This window comes from Lithobates pipiens, unplaced genomic scaffold (assembly GCF_037356315.1).
Source record: "Lithobates pipiens isolate NorthernLeopardFrog02 unplaced genomic scaffold, aLitPip1_a1.2 Scaffold_19, whole genome shotgun sequence".
NCBI classification, from domain to species: domain Eukaryota; kingdom Metazoa; phylum Chordata; class Amphibia; order Anura; family Ranidae; genus Lithobates; species Lithobates pipiens.
This window is the reverse complement of record NW_027507764.1, coordinates 84,755,416-84,773,383: the sequence shown is the minus strand read 5'-3', so window position 1 is coordinate 84,773,383 and position 17,968 is coordinate 84,755,416. Positions and strand designations below refer to the sequence as shown.

The 17,968-nt window shown below is 43.6% G+C and overlaps 1 protein-coding gene across 3 annotated transcripts in view; it reads left to right on the top strand.

Annotated features, from left to right (window-relative positions):
* Positions 1 to 17,694, top strand: part of LOC143996134 (protein nucleotidyltransferase YdiU-like) — a 120,126-nt gene extending 102,432 nt beyond the window's left edge. For 2 of the 3 annotated variants that reach the window (XM_077490999.1, XM_077490998.1), the window contains exons 19-20: positions 6,068 to 6,147; positions 17,507 to 17,694. In XM_077490999.1, coding sequence (XP_077347125.1) covers positions 6,068 to 6,147; positions 17,507 to 17,629 — 203 coding nt within the window. In that variant the 3' untranslated portion in view covers positions 17,630 to 17,694. Of the gene's footprint in view, positions 1 to 6,067; positions 6,148 to 17,506 lie in introns of those variants that run through there. The other variant, XM_077491002.1, reaches the window with a different exon arrangement.
* Positions 17,695 to 17,968: the final 274 nt, after the last annotated feature.

Below are 17,968 nucleotides of genomic sequence, written 5' to 3'. Positions count from 1 at the left end.
TGTATGCAATCAGGCAGGCCCTTGCACTACGTGGTTATAGTAAATCTAAAGGAAATCAGACAACAAAAGTTGTATAGTATGTAGGGGGGTCTAAAGCCTCGTACATATGGTACGATTGTTGGCAGGGGATTGTCTGTCGACAGACTGTTGTCCTAAAATCTAACCATTAGTACACTCCTTATGACAATTGTTGTCCAACTTTCGGGCCAACAAATTTTGGATGGCAGGCTAGTAAACTTTTGGCGGACAACAGTCCGTTGTCAGATTTTCGGATGGTTAGCACACAAAAGTCGAAAAGTACAAACACGCATGCTCGGAATCAATGCTCACCAAACACGAAATTAGCAGATGGCGCTCAAGAGCTGAAATTCCTAGTAGTACATCACTACGTTTGTGTTTGTGGCACGCCAGTTGTGTACCATTAGTATGCAAGACAAGATCCTTGCACACGCCCTTAAGACAAAAATCAGACGCTTGGTTGGCCAACAATCGTAGCGTGTGTACGAGTCTTAATACATACAAATGCATACATTATCAAATTTTCTTTTACAATTTTCTTTTAGATTTACCAAAACCATATACTGTAATATGAAGTCAAACCTAAACACTTACAATTTGTATGCAATCAGACAGGCCCTTACATTATATAGTTGAACTTGAATAAGAAAATTGTATACCATATTTATCGGCGTATAACACACACTTTTTTCCCCTTAAAATCAGGGAAAAACGCGGGTGCATGTTATACGCCGATACTCCGCGATTTTCGCGCAATTTTTTGTATCTCGGCCGCTCTCGGACCTTCTCGGCGACTTTCGGCCGCTCTCGAACCTTCTCGGCGGCTTTCGACCGCTCTCGGACCTTCCGAGAGCGGCCGAAAGCTGCCGAGGTCCGAGAGCGGCCGAAAGCCGCCGAGAAGGTCCGAGAGCGGCCGAAAGCCGCTGAGAAGGTCCGGGTGCCGCCGAGATACACGGGACATCTTGGCGGCGCCATTTTTAAAAACATAAGTGGACAATGCACTAAGACAGACCAGCTGCATGTCAAGGCTGAAATGACGAGGCTACAATGACGACAGGCTGCAATGACGAGACTGCAATGAGGACAGGCTTCATGACAAGGCTGCAATGAGGACAGGCTGCATGACAAGGCTGCAATGCGGACAGGCTGCATGACAAGGCGGCAATGCGGACAGGCTGCATGACAAGGCTGCATGACAAGGCTGCATGACAAGGCTGCAATGCGGACAGGCTGCATGACAAGGCTGCATGACAAGGCTGCATGACAAGGCTGCAATGAGGACAGGCTGCATGACAAGGCTGCAATGCGGACAGGCTGCATGACAAGGCTGCATGACAAGGCTGCATGACAAGGCTGCAATGCGGACAGGCTGCATGACAAGGCTGCATGACAAGGCTGCATGACAAGGCTGCATGACAAGGCTGCAATGAGGACAGGCTGCATGACAAGGCTGCAATGAGGACAGGCTGCATGACAAGGCTGCAATGAGGACAGGCTGCATGACAAGGCGGCAATGAGGACAGGCTGCATGACAAGGCGGCAATGAGGACAGGCTGCATGACAAGGCTGCAATGAGGACAGGCTGCATGACAAGGCGGCAATGAGGACAGGCTGCATGACAAGGCGGCAATGAGGACAGGCTGCATGACAAGGCTGCAATGAGGACAGGCTGCATGACAAGGCGGCAATGAGGACAGGCTGCATGACAAGGCGGCAATGAGGACAGGCTGCATGACAAGGCGGCAGTGAGGACAGGCTGCATGGCAAGGCTGCAAATGACGCTGACGAGGCTTCAGATGGACACTGATAAGGCTGCATTGATGGGCATTTAAATGTAAGGTTTTTTTCCTTAAATTTCCCTCCTAAAAGTTTTTTCCACAAAATTCCCTCCTAAACTTGGGGTGCGTGTTATACGCCAGCGCGTGTTATACGCCGATAAATACGGTAATTATGTGGCCAGTTTAAGTTTATCTACACTGTGAAACAAAGCATTGTGGCCGTGGCAATATGTATTTTCTCCTCTGGCCATCATTGCATAGATTAGGTGGATGTTTTGCGGGGGGGGGGGGGGTAAAATGCAGATAAACCATCCATTTAACAATACACTCAGCTGCCCATGTGAACAAGGACTAAAAGCTGAACTGCCTTCCTTTATAGCAGGGATCTCAAACAACTGGCAGCCCTCCAGCTGTTGCAAAACTACAAGTCCCATCGTGCCTCTGCCTGCGGGAGTCATGCTTGTAACTGTCAGCCTTGCAATGCCTCATGGGACTTGTAGTTTTGCAACAGCTGGAGGGCCACCAGTTTGAGATCCCTGCTTTATAGTAAACCACCATGTATTCTAGTCCCAATTCAGCACTTAAAAAAGTTTATATTTCTGTTTAATTTTTCTTTTAGGCCGCGTACACACGCGCGGACTGTTCGCCCAACTTTGTCCGTCCAACAGTTTCGGCAAACAGTCCGCTCAAACTTAGCATGGACGGACATGGCCACACACGACGGACGAACAGTTTGCTGAAACCGTGCGCGATGACGTGAACGGCACGTACGACGGGACGAAAAATACGACGTCCTATACACTGCAATGCAACCTTCCGACGTGGAAATCCTTTCTGAGCATGCGCGAGACTTAGTTGGCCGAACAAGCCTACACACGAGCGAACAGTCCGCTGAAACCTTGTTTCAGCGGACAGTTTTTCGGAATTTCCGTAAGACCTTGTTCGGCCAACTGTCCGCTGAAACTGTCCGCTGAAGCCCCACACACGAGCGGACTGTCCGCCCAAACACTGTTCAGCGGACAAGGTTGGGCGAACAGTCCGCGCGTGTGTACGCGGCCTTACATGTTCACATTATACACTTCATTCTTGCTGTATATAGACATTTATTTTATTAATATACTTAACTAGAAAACCCACCTCAGTTTACAGTCAGTTTTTAGATTGTGAGAGTAAATTGGAGCATCTGTAAGGAACCCACACAAAGGCTCCGACTTTGGGAGCTAATGACGCATAACGTGTATAGATCAGTGTTTCCCTATAAGAGCCATCCTAACTGGTCCAACACAAGTTGGTCTGACTTTGAAAAAGGTTCCTACACTACTTTGATCTGACTTGGGCACGATTTCAGCCCATTGATTTCAATGTAAGTCGCATCCAAGTCGGATCACCATCTTAACTGATCCGACTTTGGCATGCGACTTGTGCTCTGAGGACCTTGAAGGGGAACCCCAGGCAAAAAAAATAAAAATAAGGCATAGCCCCCCAAGACCATACCAGACCCTTATCCGAACATACAGCCTGACAGGTCTGGAAAGAGGAGACCGGGGAACAAGCGAGCACCCCCATCGGACTATACCAGGCCACATGCCCTCAACATGGTGGGGTGGGTGTTTTGGGGCAGGGGGACTCTCATATGAATTTCGAAAAGGGCCTCTTCCCTACTACCCTGGGCTGTGGTTGTGGTAGTCTGCGGGAGGGGCCTTATTGTGATCTGGAAGCCCCCTTTAACAGGGGGGCCCCTAGATCCTGCCACCCCCCATGTGAATAAGTATGGGGTACATTGTCTCGCTGCTTTCCCCCCACAATCCTCACCTGCCGGGCTGCATGCTCAGATAAGCGTCTGGTATGGATTTTGGGGGGACCCCATTTTATTTTTATTTTTTTTGGAGTGGGGGTTCCCCTTGTAACCCATACCAGACCAAAGGGTTTGGTATGATCCTGCGGGGGACCCTACACAATTTTTTTTTTATTATTTCTTCCTCAAGATCCATATCAGACTTGGGGCCTGGTATTGTCGGAATCAAAGTCGGATCCCAGTCACTGAATTTGGATGGAAGTCGGACCAGTGTGAACCCGATCTAACACAGAGAAAATATTCAAACTGCATGCAGATAGCATTCTTGCAAGGGGATTAAATGTAGGATTGCAGCACTGCAATGCTATCCACCAAATGTAACCCTGATATACAGACACATTGATAGATTGTTTCATTAGTTAAAACCCAGTTCCAAATTTTACATTTTCTGCTTCACACCAGTTTTCAACTATTCCACCATTTGTTTTTGTTTTTTATTTCCTTTATAAGGATAACTTTTTCTCTGATGTCTTTGGTCCAGTCACATGATACATGGGGTGAATGTATCATGTGACTGGATATCAGTATTCTGTCCCGAATACTGTACTCATAATAAAGTGGTTCTGTTCTCTGCAGCCCTGTGGGCTCAGGGAGGTATGATGACATAACCCCACAGGGCAGGTTCTTGACACCCTGGGCCCACAAAAAGTAAGTGGAATGACATTGAGCATATTATCAAATTCCAACAATAGAGTGTATACATTTAAAGCAGAACTAAAGGGTGAATGCGTAAAGTGATTGTAAATCACCTTGTAAAACAACCCATTCACTTTAAAATAGAAATGAAAGGCAAAACATTTTTGTATAGAGATCAAAAGTCATTGTAAATATCTTTTTTCCCTTTTTTTTTTTTTAATAAACTAACACATTCCCTGTGTTCTCAGCTGCATAAGCGCTGTGGGGAGGAGAAGCAGCAGCACACTGAGCTTCCCAGTGAATGGCTGTGCAGCTGGGGCATGTCAAGACAAGTCTAAACATTGGGTGAGAGTACACTGAGTTCCTAGCATAGTTAGAGAACTGACCACGTTGTGCTCTCCTGCTTAGTGTGATCAGTTTTTAAAAGGGCAGCAAGGGAACTAGCAAGAACACCAGGAATTTCACATAATGGAAGCAATACAAAGAGAAGAGGATACTTACTCATGCAAGTACATGGTACAGCAGGCACATATCAGAAATATGAAGTGTTGGGGTAGCAAGCGCTTTACCTGTCAAACGTTCCCTCACTGGAATCTTCTTCTATGTGCCGGTCTTCAGGCCTCTTCATTAGCTGGCGGGGTATGACGGCACTCCTGCGCATGTACAGCAGCTGGTCTTCCCAGCACTCAGAGACCAGCCTGACACCGTAAGCTGAGCTGCGCATGCACAGTTCAGATTACAGCACAGGAGAAGACCACGAGCAGGCAAGTACGAACATTTTATTGCAGAAGAGAGTGCATGTCGTCACTTCTTCAATAAAAAGCCTGCCTGCTCTCTGTTTCTTACAGCAGAACTTCAAGCGGAACTACACTGCATCTGAGCACCACAAACCAGAAACACTATTTAATTCATATTCAAAGCAAACTCTCCCAATCCATCCATTTCTCTATGCTTTATTTTGTTCAGAAATCACTTTGAATAACACACCCTAGCATTTCTGGCCGTGGCCGTTTTGAGTAAGGGCTTAGCTCAGGTTAGTATGTAGGCAGGAGGGTGTGCTTAGCTGAGAAAACCTCTCCTCCCCTTCTGAAGACTCCTGGGATGTGGGACATCATTTGCCTAGGCAAGAAACCAGGGAATAACTGAAGAAATATAAAAAAAAAAAAAGTTTAAAACATGTAAATATGATATACTTTCCTATCTACTATTATATATTAAAGCGGTAGTAAACCCGCACATTTTTTTTTTTTTTTTAAACCTGCAAAGCAAAAGGCATAATGAGCTAGTATGCACCGCATACTAGCTCATTATGAAATACTTACCTTAGAACGAGGCCCCGACGTCTGGCCCGATCCACGCCGAGGGAGTTGACATGCTCCCTCAGCGTTTCTTCCGGGTATCGCGGCTCCGGCGCTGTGAGTGGCCGGAGCCGCGATATCGATTTCATTCCGGCCGGCCACTGCCGGATTTTCAGGCCGAGAATCCCCTTGTGCGCATGCGCCGCTGCAGTCAGCGGCGCATACCGAGGGGAATATCTCCTAAACCGTACAGGTTTAGGAGATATTTTTTTTACCTACAGGTAAGCCTTATTATAGGCTTTCCTGTAGGTAAAAGTTAAAAAACTGAGTATACAACCACTTTAATAATATGTATTACTAATGCTAGCAGTATTACTGGTTAGAGTGAGAGTGATGTTCCACTTATGTGAATTATCCAAACATTCTATAAAGCTGTGCAGAATTTGTTAGATGAAATGACAGAATCCGGATTTCTTTTACAGACACTAACCCAAGATATATCCTGCGCAACTGGATGGCAGAATCAGCAGTTCTCAAGGCAGAGAGGAATGACTTTTCAGAGGTGAATTTTGCATATAGTTGCTGCATTATGGAAACCAGAATTAAGAAAAGTAAAGCTGTAGGTTGTGGCAACCAGTCTTCTGGATTGCCCCAACATATATATACTGTGCCAGGGCGGCCCTCCTGCACAAAATCATGTACCTGTACGTGATTTCTAGTGCTGGGTCTGGGGCGCGCACGTGCTGGCGACCCGCTTCCACTGTGATTGGATAGAGCAAGAGCCAATCAGCGGGTCTGGCGGCACCCCACGTTCATTACCAATACAGGCAGAACGGCCCTAAACAAGGAGTGTAAGAGAGGAAGATGGAGATCTTGTGTTTCTGCTAAGCAGGTACACAGACCTCTACCTTCCCCCAGTCAAAGCATCCCCCCACAGTTAGCATGCAGCCCGGCCAGTCAGGAAAGGGGATGGGGAAGAGTGAGCACTCCCCCTCCTGAACAGTACCAGGCCGCCTGCCCTCAACATTGGGAGTGGGTGCTTTGGGGAAGGGGGGGCGCCCTGGCCATTGGTTGTCGGGGTCTGCGGGCGAGGGGCTTATCGGAATCCGGGAGTCAGCTCCTGGGGTCTTCTCTTCGCTTTCCAGTTCTTCTCGCCAGGCTCCTCCGCTATCTTCTGCTCTTTTGCCGCTCTTTTGCTAGCGGAGGATCTCCTTCGTCGCTGCCGTCTTCTTCTTCTTCTTCCTTCTTCTTCTGTTTTTCCAATGTTGACACAACGCTCTCTCCCCCTGTAATGCCATGGACACGGTGTGCGGCGACTTATATAGGCATAGGGGGCGGGGTCACCGGGTGATGTCACATGGTGACCCTGTCCCTTATGACGTCACAGTCCCCTGGGACTTGCATTCCATGCAAAAAAAATTTGTTTGCATGGAATGCATTAAGGTCAAAAACCTTCTGCCTTTAATATAACTTTACAGGCTGTCCATTACCCAGTTTATAAAAAAACACAATCTCAGCAGATAATTTTTTAAAACAGTGTACTAAATAACAGCCATATTTATTCTATAAAAATGTACAAATGTAAAAAATGTAAAATGTAAAAATGCATTTAAAATCCAAAATGTTTTAGTGAAGTTAACAGGTACATGCTGCCACTGCTAAATTTGGTCTGGGAATGTAGGGTTCAATGACTTCTAGTAATAAAGAGAGTAAACAGAAGTCTGAATGTGCTGGCATGCCTGTGACTATCCGCTGTTTGACAGTCCTCCCCAGAAATATCTGTTAAAGAGATTTACAGAGAAGACATTAATGACTTTATTAAACAATCCTGCTTGGTTACTTGATCATTTTTTATAGAATGAGTATTGATTTGTACTTCATGTACTGCAGACTATAAAATCTATATACTGTTATAGAATAATCTTGTTGGTGGACCTGCAGGCCATATATACACACAGTCTATGTGGTTGGTTGAAAAATACTAATTATACATCATCGGGACAAGCTATGTTTGAAGAGAATAACATAATTTATAAGACATTATTCATACCATACCTGATCACGCTGCTAAGAATGTATTGTATCTGGGCATACATTATAGACATTGATGGGTCTATTTTTGCAGTTTCACGATTGCCCTTTATTACTCTGACAGCTAATAATTAACAATGAGCATAGAATTACTCATTGAAGCACAATTTTGTATTGTGTGGGTTAACAGGGAAGAAAAAAAAGCCAGGAGCTCAAACTGTTTTTGATAAGTCAGATACAAAATTTTCTGTATACTGGATGTGTATATTCATCTCCAAAGAGGAGTAAAATACCAGCAGGATCTTGTAATAGCTTCTGGTGGTTATTAGTACTAGTAGTTATTGGTTACTGTGGTGCTCAGGTACTGCTTTTCATGCTATTTCAGTAACAATTGTAATTTTTAATAGAGGCAGGTCCGTCATAAGTTGATGATAATCCCTTTTCAGCACAGGCTTGGAAACAGGGAAGGCAGAAAAGGAAACTCGGATTAGGACTAATTAAAAGTCAAACTCTACTCAAAACAGGGGCGTACCAACAGTGGTCACAGGGGTCACAATTGCAACACAACATGCCCCCCTGTATGCCTGAATAGGAGGAGCGTCAGGGGAGGTGAATGCCTGTTGAAGGGAAAGGAGAAGCGGGCATTCAGTAGCTGCAGTAGGAAAATGGAGAGATCGGTTCCTCCTATATGCAGCCACCCCTCCTCCTATCCAGCCTCTTTTTGCTGCCCCCAGTGTGCTGATGGCCCTCCCCCCACATCTCTGCTGGGTTCATTGTGTCATGTGTCATTTACCAGTCCCTTCCTTTTTTAAATGGAGAGTCGGTGATCCGTACCGATCACTGATTTTGTCCATTCATAACTGAAAACATAGTAAGCGCTGTTTGCTATGTTTCAGTTTGTGAATGAATGGAAAGAATGAACAGAGCTATTCCTGTCCATTCATTCAGTGCAGCTGTGACCTTTCTCTATCTCAAAGGTGAAACATCAGAGGTCTGTTAAGACCCCTAATATCTCACCAGTAATAAAAAAAAAAAAAAAAAGGAAAACTACTGACACCAGTGGTGGAAATACCAGGGTCACAAAGGTTGCACTTGTGACTGGGCCCTGGTGTTCCATCACTTGGATCAGGGGGAGGGGCCCAGCTGGGATTCAGGGGTCCCTTCATGGTTTCTTGCATTGGGGTCTGAATGTTCTAGTTACACCACTGACTCAATACCTTTTATTTTGTCTTGGATAGAGCAGGGAATGTCATTATTGATGTCTGTGTCCCTATTTGAAAAATTTCACCTCACTACTTGTCAGAAATGATGGAAAATCTCACCAGTGGGGACACAAACAAGAACACTCAGTGACAATTACTTCCCCCACATTTGCGCTACAGAGACTGGTTGAGAGGGAAAATAATGCTGTACAAACATAATATTTCAGTTGATTCCAACACTTGGTGCCGGTTCACAATGGTGCGATGTCAGGCATTGCATGTGATTGGCACCACACTGCTGTGCAGATCACATGCGATGTCTGTGCAATGAGCATTCAGCCATACAGATTGTATGGCTGAAGTTGCATCGCATTCAGACCAGAATTGTGCAGGACCCTTTTTTTGTTCGCACCAGAATCGATCGGTTCGCATATCGCAGTGTGAACTGTGAATTCGCATAGGAATTGGATTGCATGGGTGTGAACATCCATGAATGTTCACACCCATGCAATCCAATTCCTATGCAAATTCACAGTTCACACTGCGATATGCGAACCGATCTGGGGGTGTCATTAACTTTCTATTGACACCTGCAGTGGTTCGCATAGGGCAGTGTGGACTGCCTGCGAGTTCTATGCAATGCAGGAACTGGCACTGGAATAGCGCTGGTTCTCACATCGCGCTGGTGTGAACTGGCATTTAGAGCCTATGCAATTCCAGCCTGAAGTTGCAGCACCCCACCCTGTCTCTGATGCTCCTGATAACAGCCAGAGAGCCTTCATATGATGTTAAAAAAAATCTATACAGATCAGCCAAAGCTGCTCCAGCTATTGCCAGAAATCGGATATGTTGGAGGAGGTGTGAAATAGCATTACTGTCTGTAGCACACTATAAGCAAAACATTAAAAAAGAGAGGCTCCCACAACATTTGCATATAAATATAGTTTAATTTAACAAAAAATCCTGGGGTAGTGGTCTCTTTATTAGTCACGAGTGATCTGTGTACTGCCCTGGAAAGTGCTGGATGTTGGGCATTCCATGTGATAGTACATAAGACTCTGCTCAGGGAGTTTGCTGGTAGTTCAGCACTATTTGATTTCTTTATAGAATGAGAACTCAGATCGTTCTGATCCTAAAGTATGAAAATTGTGCCTGTGTCCAACTATATATATATGGACCTAACTGTATATATAAATGGTAGCGCTAAAAAAAATCTATTATAATGGTTGAATCATAATCATATTACTGAAAAAAAATAATACACACGAAAAACTCAAAACTCAATAAATACTACTGAATATATTCCAACAATGTCCAAAAGAATCTGTGTATTGCTAAGTTCAGAGGCATGTAGAGAAAAAAGTGGAAAATTTAACTGATGTAACCACTCCAGTGAACATGAGGATATTATTGTAACCGTGTCCAGACCAGATAGCTGTCCATCACCATCAAGTGAAGTGCAAACTCACCGGAACAAATGGCTGCCGTGACAGCAGCATATGTGCCTTTCATCATAAATGGAAATCCCTCTGGAAGTATAATAACAATTGTGTCCCCACTGGTACCTTTAAGCAGAATCTGACTAAGGCTTTCCATAGTGTAGTATGTTTAATGGTCCAAGTATAAAAACAGCTAAAAACACAACTAAAATGACTTACATAGATAGCCACTGGCGACCCATAATCGTTCAGCGGTAAGCCATCAGGACCAAATATCCCACCCCACCTTTTTCTCTACATGACTCTGAACTTAGCAATGTACGGATCCTTTTGGATATTGTTGGAATATATTCAGTAGTATTTATTGAATATTGCGTTTTTCACGCTTGTTATTTTTTCAGTAATGAGATTATGATTCCACCATTATAATAGATTATTTTTGGCGCTGCATTTTTATTCATACGAAGAGGAAAAATGCCCAGCTCAGACACACAGCGCTGCTGAGTATACTGAATCCCGGACAGCTATAATTTCTACCATTAGCTCTTGCAGCTGAAATGAGAGTTTTAGCTCCTAGCTGCCAGCAAGACACGGCTCAGATTTGCGGGACACTGGGAATTTGTTAAAATCTTGGGACAGTCCTGCTGAGTCTGGGACTGTTGGTGGGTATGCATTTGCCTTCAGCAATTTATAATATGTTTCTTCTGTGTATGCAATAGTGCAGAGACTCAGAGGTTGATTTACTAAAGCTGGAGCATGCAAAGTCTGGTGCAGCTCTTCATAGAAACCATTCAGCGTCCAGGTGTTATTGTCAAAGCTTAATTGAACAAACTGAAGTTAGAAGCTGATTGGCTACCATGCACAGCTGCACCAGATTTTGCACTCTCCAATTTTAGTAAATCAACCCCATTGACTCTATTCTTTTGGCCCGAATATATACAATATAGGTGCATGATTTTGTCAGCTAATGCCAATTTCATTGCTAATAAAAACTGTAACATAGGAAGTATGCACAATACAGCTCTGAATTTCTGACATGATCAACATAAGTGCAATTTTTGCACTTATCGAATGCATATAACAAAATGCTTTCAGTGGTATATTTAAAGGAGAAATACAGCCAAAGCTGTGGATTAAGAGTACAGTTCGTTCTGTACTCCTGTCATTGGTTTTCAGCTGGCTGACAGCGGGCTGAAGCCTGCTGTCTGCTGACGTCAGCTGCTTAGCGAGCCGCTGAGAGCCTGAGCCAGCCGCTCCACAGTCCAGCCTCCCAGTGAGCGTGGGGGAGGGAGATCAGAGCAGTCAGCGGTGACTGACCAGTGGTGGCTGGTGGTCATTTTTTTGGGGGGGGGGAGTGGCAAACAGTGCCCCCGCCACCCCCCCTCTCGGTCCGGTCGGTCAGTGCACTTACCTCAACCATGGGTGGCTTCCCCAGCTCTCCTCCACAGGCATCATGAGCGGGCATCTCCTTTCCCTCCCCTCTGGCTTCCGTCTCCTCCTCCGCGGGCAATCGGAGCGCTTCTCCTTTTTCGCCAATAGGGGAAACGCGCCTCACACTCGCACTTCTTGATTTGCAGAGAGGCGATTCATTGTTAGAATAGCGAATATTAGTTCGCTATTCTAACACACCTGGGTGGGCTCCGAGCGCAATGCTCTGCATTTGGAGCCCTCCCTATTTTAAAGCCTATTAGAGCCTCTGGCTCTATTCCGGTACTTAAAAACCCCCCGCTGCTGTAATTCATGCACCCAGTGTCCTGAAAGGGGCCGGGCGCATGAATAGGGGGTGGCGATGGCGATTGGAAAGGGGAGGCGGTGCCCGTGCACCCTAAATGGACAGGCCCCCCTTGTTGCTGACATTAATCACCACCTGTCTGCTCATGGAGCACTAAGAACCAAGCGATCAGCATTTTTTGATCGCTCCGTTCTCAGTCTTAGAGCCGGTGATGTGTCGAATGTGTTCCCCATCGGATAGTGTCCGCCCTGTACTGCGCTTGCGCAGTACGGAGGATAAGGAGATTCCGAAAGTCTCCGAAAGATGAACAGCGCCTGCACAGTGAGTCCAGGTTCAAGCCCCACCATCCAAGTGGACATAGAGTTAGAATAAAAAATAGCCGAGCGAAGCGGGACCGTGCCCGAAACGTGGCGAGTGAAGCGTGGCGAGGGGCCCTGTTACTATGTGCTACCGTATGTCCACTTGGATGGTGGGGCTTGCTCCTGGACTCAGTGCGCAGGCGCAGTTCTTCTTTGGAGACTTTAGTCATCTCCTTCTCCTCTGTACTGCGCAAGCTGCCAATGGTGCCAATTTAAAAACATCTACAGTATTCACAAACTCCGATTTTGGCATTTTGAATATTTTTAGGGGAAAGGAAGGATTTGGCATCACTGCCTACCTGTCACTGCCTATTACTGTCTCAAGGGATGTTTACATTCCTTGTGACAGCAATAAAAGTGATTTGATTTTTTTTTAAAGTGACAGTGTAAAAAATACAATAAAATAAATAAGAAAAAAAAAAGTTTAAAGCTCCTCCATCCCCGCGTTCTCGCACACCAAAGAAAATGCATATGTATGTCACGCCCGCAAATGTAAACGGTGTTCAAATCACACATGTGAGGTATTGCCAGGATTGTCAATGCGAAAGCAATAATTCTATAGAAAGACCTCTTCTCCTCTAAAGTAGTAAACCTTAAAAACGTTTAAAGCCTCGCCTATGGAGGTTTTTAAGTACCACAGTTTGTCGCCATTGCACGAGTGTGCACAATTTTAAACCGTAACATAATCTATTTATTTGGCGTAACATCATCTTTCACAAAAGAAAAAAAAATTTGGGCTAATTTTACAGTTTCGTTTTTTTTATTCAGTGAAGTGTATTTTTTCCCCAAAAATTGTGTTTGAAAGACCACTGCGCAAATACCATGTGACATAAAATATTGTAACAAACGCCATTTTATTCGCCACAGTCTTTGCTATATATATATATATATATAAAATGTTTAGGGGCTTTAAGTAATTTTCTAGCAAAACATAATGATTTTTATCTTGTAAGCAACAAGTGTCAGAAATAGGCTTGTTCCTTAAAGCAGGTCTTGCTGATGAGTGACATCAAGTCACGAAACGCGTTGAGCTAAGAGATGTCGTGTTCAAATCGCATAATTCATCCTTGTGTATTCTGTTCATGCATTATGTATTTGACTATATTTTAATCCTGTGCTATCCAATTTTGGGCTTTCCTATATGTATCATGTGCCATCCATTTTTTTGGGAAAATGTGTGTGTTGTTGTACAAAATAATGTTTTTTCTTTTTTTTTTTATAATATTTCTAATTTAATTTTATATCTTACTCCATGCAATTGTATGTGTGGTATATCAATTTTCTATTGAATATGAATTATAAGACAAATGTCCTACTCCTTTTTACATATATTATAGATGTTAATTATAATGCCACATTACGCTTTACCCTCCGCGTACTTCATTTAAAGTCCCGCCTCCTTGTTCTTTTTTGTATAAAATAGGAATGGAGGCTAATGACAAAGTCATCTCCTTTTTTTTTTTTCCCACTCTTTTAGAAACATAATAGCAGAGTCTCTGCCGTGTAATTCACTTTATTGTGCAGTAATCACGTTAACTGCATAAATATAAATTTAACTACTTCCCGACCAGCGCACGCCGGCAGAATGGCACGGACAGGCAAATGGGCGAACCTGTACGTCCCTTTAAATATGTCGCAGTGCCATCGCGTGTGCGCCGCCGGAACCTCCGTCAGTCAGGTCGCGGGTCCTGCAGACCCGATCGCCGCAGGGCTACCCGCAATTGTCTCACGGGGAGGAAGAATGGGGAGATGCAAATGTAAACAAGCATCTCCCTGTTCTGCCTAGTGACAGTGTCACTGATCTCTACTCCCTGTCATCGGGAGCAAAGATCAGTGACGTGTCACACGAAGCCACACCCCCCACAGTTAGAAACACTCCCCAGGGCACACTTAACCCTTACACTGCCCCCTAGGGGTTAACCCCCTTCACTGCCAGTGTTATTTACACAGGAATCGGTGCATTTGTATAGTACTGATTGCTGTATAAATGCCAATGGTCCCAAAAATGTGTCAAAAATGTGTCCGCCATAATGTTGCAGTCACAATAAAAATCGCTGATCACGCCATTACTAGTAAAAAAAATATTTATAAAAATGCCATAAAACTATCCCCTATTTTGTAAACGCTATAACTTTTGCGCAAACCAATCATTAAACTGTTATTACAAATTTTTTTTTTTTTTTTTTTACCAAAAATATGTAGAAGAATACGTATCGGCCTAAACTGAGGAAAAAAATGTTTTTTTCATACATTTTTGGGGAATATTTATTATAGAAAAATGTAAAAAATAATGTGTTTTTTTTTTCAAAATTGTCACTCTTTTTTTGTTTATAGCGCAAAAAATAAAAACCGCAGGGGTTATCAAATACCACCAAAAGAAAGCTCTATTTGTGGGGAAAAAAAGGACGTCAATTTTGTTTGGGAGCCACGTCACACGACCGCGCAATTGTCAGTTAAAACAACGTAGTGCCGAATCCCAAAAAGTGCTCTGGTCTTTGGCCAGCAAAATGGTCCAGGGCTTAAGTGGTTAAAGTGTATGTAGTATCTCTTCAATACACGCACATTATTCCATGTTTCGTCTTTGTGCAAGCACTGGAATAGACAAAAAATACCTGTAGATCTCCTAAAATGTTAGGGTGCTCAAAACTTCTTGTGGTGACAACACTGAAATTGAAAATCGAAATCCCAAGCAATGTTGTTAGTCCTGTCTGAGTTGTCCCTTTGCAGATTACAGGACACCTCCACCTCTGTTTATCTCTATAACATAAGAGGAGGTGTTTTATAGTCCAGCATGGATGTACTTAGGGAAATTAAGTCCTAGGTTAATTTCTAAGCAGGGACATTTTGCATGGAGTTTGTATGTCCGCCGCACTTGTGTGGGTTTCTCCTTTTGACCCAATGTGCTCCAACATCTACTATTCGAGAAAAAGTAATAAAATAAAACTTGGACAAGAAATAATACACATGATTATCCAAGAACTAAATTATACCTTTGTCAATATTATGACTTCATTTTACTTACAAATAGAACGGCAGAGGCACCTGTAGGATCCAATCATTTCCTCTCTGGCCTGAAGTGTTGAAAGGCAAAAGGGTAATAAATATAGCAAATAAAAGAAGATATAATATAGCATATATAATTGCTACACAAACAAAAATTCAATGCACATTGTTCTACAGAACTTCGCCAGAAATGTAATTGTCTGCCTGTGTGATTGGCTCACTGATTTTCCCAGAAATCTGCACTAGGATGCAAGTCAAACTTTAATTCCCTTTTCACACTGGGGCGCTTTTCAGGTGTTTTAGCGCTAAAAATAGCATCTGAAAAGCGCCTCTCACTGTGCTTTCACACTGGGGCGGTGCGCTTGTAGGACTGGAAAAAGTCCTGCAAGCAGCATCTTTGGGGCAGTGCGGGAGTGGTGTATACAGTGCTCCTACATCGCCCCTGCCCATTGAAATGAATGGGCAGCACTGCCAAAGGGCCTGCAAAGCACTTCGGCAGCGCCGCAAAACAGGCGCTATTGACCCTTTTCTTGGCCGCTAGCAGGGGTTAAAAGCGCCCCACTAGTGGCCGAAAAGCTAAAACTAGTGGTGCTTTACCGCTAACGCCCGCACCACCCCAGTATGAAAGGGGTCTTTGGCAGCCCCTGCATTAGGAATTTCAGTTTCTAAAGGGATGCAGACCCTGCAGCTTTTCTCATTAGAACACTGAGAGTGAACCAGCTGATTATAGTTAACCAGACCCTGCCATTAAGAATCAGTCTGCAAAGCACATGGTAAAACAACCAGCTTTTTTTCTTCAGATAAACAAAGATAGGACTCTGCTGCAAAGTTTGTTGAAATCTTCACAATGTATATTGATTACTCAGGGGGAATTGTTTTTTTTTTCTCAACAAAAGTGGAGTTACTCCTAAAATAGGATTGGCTAACTGCTTGCCAACCATATATTGTGTGTGTGTGTGTGTGTGTGTGTGTGTATATATATATATATATATATATATATATATATATATATATATATATATATATATATATATATATATGGTGGCAAGGCGGCTCCTCTGTGCAGGATCACATACCTGTACGTGACTCTGCACCTCCGGGACCTGTCAATCGTTCACGAGACAGTCAGATGCCTATATAAACAAGGCAGATCGCTGTTCTGTGAGAAGGGAAGGCTGTGTTCCTATAGAGCAGTGGTCACCAACCCCCTGTCCTCAGGGCCCACTAACAGGCCAGGTTTGCAAGATAACTGAAATACAACACAGGTGATATCATTTGCTGCTTAGTGATTGCACTATTCTAGTTTGTATCTCCCCAAGGTAGTACATAAAACCTGGCCTGTTAGTGGGCCCTGAGGACAGGGTTGATGACCACTGCTATAGAGCAAGAACAGATCTCTGCCTTCCCACAGTAAAAGCACCTCCCACACAGTTAGCAAGCACTCCCTAAGAACACATTTAACCCTTTGATCACCCTTGATGTTAACCCCTTCCCTGCCAGTGTCATTACTATAGTGACAGTCCATATTTTTAGCGCTGATCACTGTTCTGGTGACGCTGGTCCCCAAAAAGTGTCACTTAGCGTCGGATTTGTCCACCACAATGTCGCAGTCCTGCTATAAGTCGCTGATTGCCTCCATTACTATTAAAAAATAAAAATAAATCTATCCCATAGTTTGTAGACGCTATAACATTTGCGCAAACCAATCAATATACGCTTATTGGGATTTTTTTTTTTACCTAAAACATGTAGCAGAATACATATTTGACTGAATTGATGAAGAAATTTGAGGTGTTACATTTTTTTATTGGATATGTTTTATAGCAGAAAGTAAGATATTGTTTTTTGTTTTTTTTTTTCAAATTTGTCTGTATTTTTTTGTTTATAGCGCAAAAAATAAACTTGCAGAGGTGATTAAATATCACCAAAATAAAGCTCTACTTGTGGGAAAAAGGGCATACATTTTATTTGGGTACAGCGTCCCATAACTGCACAATTGTCAGTTAAAGTAATGCAGTTCTGTATTGCAAAAAACGGCCTGGTCATAAAGGGGGTGGGGGTGTAAATATTCGGGAGGGCAAGTGGGTAATATAGTTTGCTGGCTATGAAGTTTCTATGTACACTAACATTAAACACATTTATTTGTGTTGAACAGGTCCGCCTGCTGCAGAGAGTTTTGCGTCGGCCCTTTTACAGGCAGGAGATGGCAGAACTTGCTGGGTATTCCCAGAGACCTCCAGAATGGGCTAAAAACATAAAAGTAAGCTGCTCGTCATAACACACAAAGTCAAGCACACTGTTGTTTTTTTTTTCAATCAAGACTGATTAAAATGTAAAACACAATCTCCTTCTCCTGGTTTATTTGTTCTAGAAGTCGAATTTCCGTTGTGTTTTTCCTACTGCATGTTCAAGAATAATAACCAGCATCTTACTGGCTGCTATTGAATATCCCTGTTTTTCCTTTATTACAATTTTTACTAAATGCTCCCCCGTGTATTCTTGCCTAAAAATATACCACAGTTCTATGCGGACAATGCCCTTGGGCAGCGCTGGTTGATATCAGTTATGCCAAAAGATAATTTCTTTGGAAATTCAAACATCCTGTAATTACTGCCAT